The sequence below is a fragment of the Phaethon lepturus genome, unplaced genomic scaffold, assembly GCF_000687285.1.
Source record: "Phaethon lepturus isolate BGI_N335 unplaced genomic scaffold, ASM68728v1 scaffold28243, whole genome shotgun sequence".
Classification (NCBI taxonomy): Eukaryota; Metazoa; Chordata; class Aves; order Phaethontiformes; family Phaethontidae; genus Phaethon; species Phaethon lepturus.
Genome location: NW_010531613.1, coordinates 2905 through 6886, shown reverse-complemented (window position 1 = coordinate 6886; position 3982 = coordinate 2905). Strand labels below are relative to the sequence as shown.

Below are 3982 nucleotides of genomic sequence, written 5' to 3'. Positions count from 1 at the left end.
GGGCACTTCACCCCTAGGGCAGCAGTCTTTCTGCCAGTCCCTTGAGGCAGCAGCGTCCCGGGATCCTAGTCCCTGCCCCCGTGCTGCTGGGGCTGACAGCAGGTTGGGTCCCTTTGCAGCTGGCTCATTGCCATCCTGGCCCAGGCCAACCCCCTGTTCGGGCCACAGCTGAAGAACGAGACCATCTGGTACGTGCGCTTCCTCTGGGAGTGAGCAGTCCCCAGGAGCCGGTGCCTGAACAGAGATCCCCCCACCAAAATTGTCAACCGTAAGTGGGCAGAAGGCTGGGTGTGGCAGAGATGTCCCCGGAGCTGTAGCCTGGTACGTGCTGGGTGGGAGATGTGCATTGTGGCTGTGGTGAGCTGGTCTTGGCGTGGGGCTGCTGACCTGCACCGGGCCTGAGCAAACTGAGTGCTTCCCTCTGAGCCTGTAGTTCTCTAGGTTTGTGGCAGCTCCCTCAAGGGTGCAATGTGGTGCTAACTTCTCCTCCTTTCTCCCTCCGCCAGCTCTTGCTGCTGTTCCAGCCTCTACCCTCCTGTACCAGGCAGCCCCCAGAGGTGCTGGGACAGAGGCTGGACCCGCTGCCCCAGCACACCCTGAGCACTGCAACCTGGACCAATGATGGCTGGGCCCCTGAGCACCGCTGCCTGGGAGCAGGGCCTGGTAATCCCAGCCCTGGGAGCAGTCACACAGCCAGGGAAAGATCCCCTCCGCTGGCCACATGCTGCAGTCACTGACACTGAGCACCATCCTGAGAGAGATCTGTGTATAGTGCCAATGGATCCTGTCCCTGCAGTGCTCACCCTGCTCCCTCCAGTGTGCTTAGCCCTGGCCCCCCAAGTGAAACCCCTGCCCCCAGCCCAAGCTGCCCCACTAGTTATCCCTGGTCATTTCAGGCACCAGCTGCCCCTCTGCTTGAGAAGGCAGGAGGCAGAAGCATCCTCTGTTGCATGGTCAGGCCCTGCAGTGAGGTTGGTCCTTGCCAAGACGGATTCTGGCTGTGGGTGGGAGAAGGGAGGGCTGACCCTGGAGGAGTTCTGCTGCTTGGCAGCTGCCTGAAGGGCATTAAAGGGGTGCTGTGTCTCCTCCCACCTCTAGCAGTGATGGTGTCTAGGTACCATCACCCCAAAATGTGTCCAGGTTCAGAGAAGAACTGAGTAGGGAGTTGTGTTTTAGGTTTCCCCATATTTATTAGATAATTCATGTGTATTCATTATTTGTCTGTGTGTGTTAAATTTGTGTTGTGGAAATAAATCCTTTTTCTAGTAAGTGATGCTGGAGGCAGAGTCACTTGCTGCTTTGAGGCTGAGGACAGTCATTGCTTTATTCAGATTTCTTCCCTTCCCCCTAAGCCTGCTCTTGCACCATGAGAACAAGGCTGGGATCCTCAGCTGTTAGGCAGGAGTTTGGCAGCACACTGGTGCATGGAAAGTTTTATCCTTGATGTCACCTGTGCATTCGTCCTGTGGGACCAGGGTCACAGGCAGGCAACAGCATGTGCTAGAGGGAGAATTGGTACCTGCTCAGCCTCTCTTGTGGTAGGCAGCTGTGCTGGGGCTGTCCCCATGGCTGTGCAGCAGCTGGAGTTTAGTGGCCTCTTTCCCAGGCTGGGGTGAGGAATAAGGTAAAAAGCAGAGAGCAACATCTTCCCCGGCTCTGAGTGGGCAGGCTCAACTTCCTTGTTTTAGGAGGAGAGAAGGGGCAGCAAAGGATGCTGTCTCCAAGGATCACAACAGTTCAGTTTAGATAACAGCTTCCCTTGCTGCTACCAGCTCAGGAGGGTGAGCTCAGCTGTCCTTCTGCTGGAACAGCAAAGAGCAGCTGCTGGCAAGAAGCAACTCCACTGTCCTACTGTGGCAGCATGAAGCAACGCTGTGCAGACATCTGCTGGCCCCCAGTCATGCTGCCAGCCTGGAGCCATTGCTGCTGGGGAGGTGCTCGCTAGAAAACAGGACCAGTGCTGGATGGCTCAAGGGGTTTGTTTATTGCTACAGGAATGGGAACAGCTGAGTTCAAGTAAAAAGTGACAAAATTCATTGGGTCATCAGGGGCTCCAGCCCCAGGGGAGGAAGGCTTGTGCCTGTGTACACAGCCTCAGCCCAGACCCACCCTAGGGCAGTGAACTGGGCTGGAGTGAAGTGCTTCCGCCATGGGCAGGCCCAGCCTGTGCTCATGGGGGAAGAGAACCACTGGTCCTGGTGCTAGTGCCTGATTAACATGTGGAACACCACGGGGCAGACATGCCCAGGAGGGAATGTATGAAAGGAAATGCAGCCCACTTGGGTGATGCCTTAGGAACTAATCCCTGAGCCCTCAGTGGTGAGCCTGGGGCATTGGCTAGGACTGCAGGAGGATTGTCCTGGGGGAAGAAGACATGGCAAGGAGCAGGACACTTCTTAAGGAACACTCTGAGAACGGCCAGGGTGGCCAGAGCAGCTCAGTGGAACTTGTGGCTCACCTGGTTCCTGTAGTAACTTTGGGAGCGACTGCTGTTCTCTAGCCTGTGGTCTTGTAAGAGACTGCAGAAAGGCTGTCCCAGGTGATGAGCTGCAGCATGGAGTGGCCCAGTGCTTCAGGCTACAGCCCTGGGTTGGCCACCTCAGTGATAGTGTCCTGCTTATATGAGGGACCTGCCAGGGCTGCAACCTTGAGCCTGCTGGCAGCAGAGGACTTTGCTCCACACTGGGTAGTGAGGCAAAGGCTGGAGGCCAAGGAATGCAATGATTAGGACTGGGGTGAGGCAGAGGAAAGCTCCAGTGTCCATAGCTGCCTTGGCCCACAGGCTCTGGTTCTGATGTGGAGATGATTGGAGTGCAGAGTTGAGATGGTCTTTAAAAAGGAGTCCAAGCCCTCTGAGTCCAGGCTGTCAGCCAGTCCTGGTTCTGCTGGTGCAACTGGACAGTGGGTACCACTGGTGTCATGGCCCAGTCCCTTGGGCCGGCGGCACCACCACCTTGTCCAGCCAGAGCAGGGTGAGCTGGGCCAAGCGCAGCTGCCGGCGGTGGATGCGGCGCAGCCGCAGGAGGTAGAGAACTATGGCCAGCACTACAACCAGGATGCAGGCAAAGAAGAGATAGTGGTTGTAGACAAAAGAGAGGCGCAGCCAGGAGGCGTGTGCTTGCCGGATGCTCTCCTGCCGGAGATCCCTGCGGAGAAGAGTCAGGACTGGCTGTGAGATGCTGTGGGGTGCTACTAGGGTTCTGCGCCACTACTCCTGTTGCTGGAGCGGCACAGCCCTTGCCCAGTGCAGTAACTCCTGCTCCTCCCCAACCACCCTTGCCCAAGCGATGCCATCAACGAGCCAACGGTACCTGAGTGGCAGAAACCGCGTCTTGTAGAGGATGGCTCCCAGCGTCCACTGCACCTCCCGGTCATACACCAGCTGGGCTGTGCGCAGGCTGGGGTAGTCCAGGGGGAAGCGGAAGCCCTCGTGAAGGACTTGGTACATCCAAGCTGACTTGAAGCACTGGTACCTGCAGGCACGGTATGCAGGAGCATCAGCCAGACACTGCCACCTGCACCACGGTCCCTCACCCCAGCAAAAGCCCTGCCAGGAGGTCCAGCCATGGCACCTGCCTAGCAAAGCCACTTACTTCAGCCGGTGCTGGTCAGCGTGTGCCGAGTAAAGGCCGCCACGGAAGCGCTGTGTCAGCACCTCCCATCGCTGGCTGCAGTATTCCTGGAGGAAGAAGTCAGGGCTCAGAGCAAAGAAATGGCCCCCACTCCCTCCCAGTCCCAGGTACAGTAGCTCCCTGGCCCCCGGGCTGGGGCAGCACCCACCTGGGCAGCAGCAGTGAAGGTGGGGGCACTGTAGTGGCCCCCCAGGCGCAGCACATCCTCAGTGCAGTAGAAGAATTCAGAGAAGCCATAAAATTCGCTGTTGCTGAAGTCGATGGGTGCTTTGTAGGCCCCTACCAGGGAGGCTTGACTGCTGTTGGGCCCGGCCAGGAGGGGCTGCCGAAGGACTTCCCCCCCGGCGCCC

At 58.0% G+C, this 3982-nt stretch overlaps 2 protein-coding genes across 2 annotated transcripts in view; one reads left to right on the top strand and one right to left on the bottom strand.

Moving 5' to 3' along the window:
* Positions 1-119: 119 nt before the first annotated feature.
* LOC104618904 (V-type proton ATPase subunit e 2) lies at positions 120-213 on the top strand (the record flags this gene model as incomplete). Its single annotated transcript, XM_010284625.1, has 1 exon — positions 120-213. A coding segment is annotated over one exon (94 nt), but the record flags the coding sequence as incomplete, so codon positions are not given.
* Positions 214-2905: 2692 nt separating this feature from the next.
* The window catches only part of ENTPD7 (ectonucleoside triphosphate diphosphohydrolase 7), a gene marked incomplete at its 5' end in the record, with an annotated part of 3975 nt that continues 2898 nt past the window's right edge, over positions 2906-3982 (bottom strand). Inside the window, 4 exons of the mRNA XM_010284624.1 lie at positions 2906-3146; positions 3312-3473; positions 3594-3679; positions 3781-3954. Of these exons, the coding sequence (XP_010282926.1) occupies positions 2918-3146; positions 3312-3473; positions 3594-3679; positions 3781-3954 (651 nt within the window). The remainder of the gene's footprint in view (positions 3147-3311; positions 3474-3593; positions 3680-3780; positions 3955-3982) is intronic.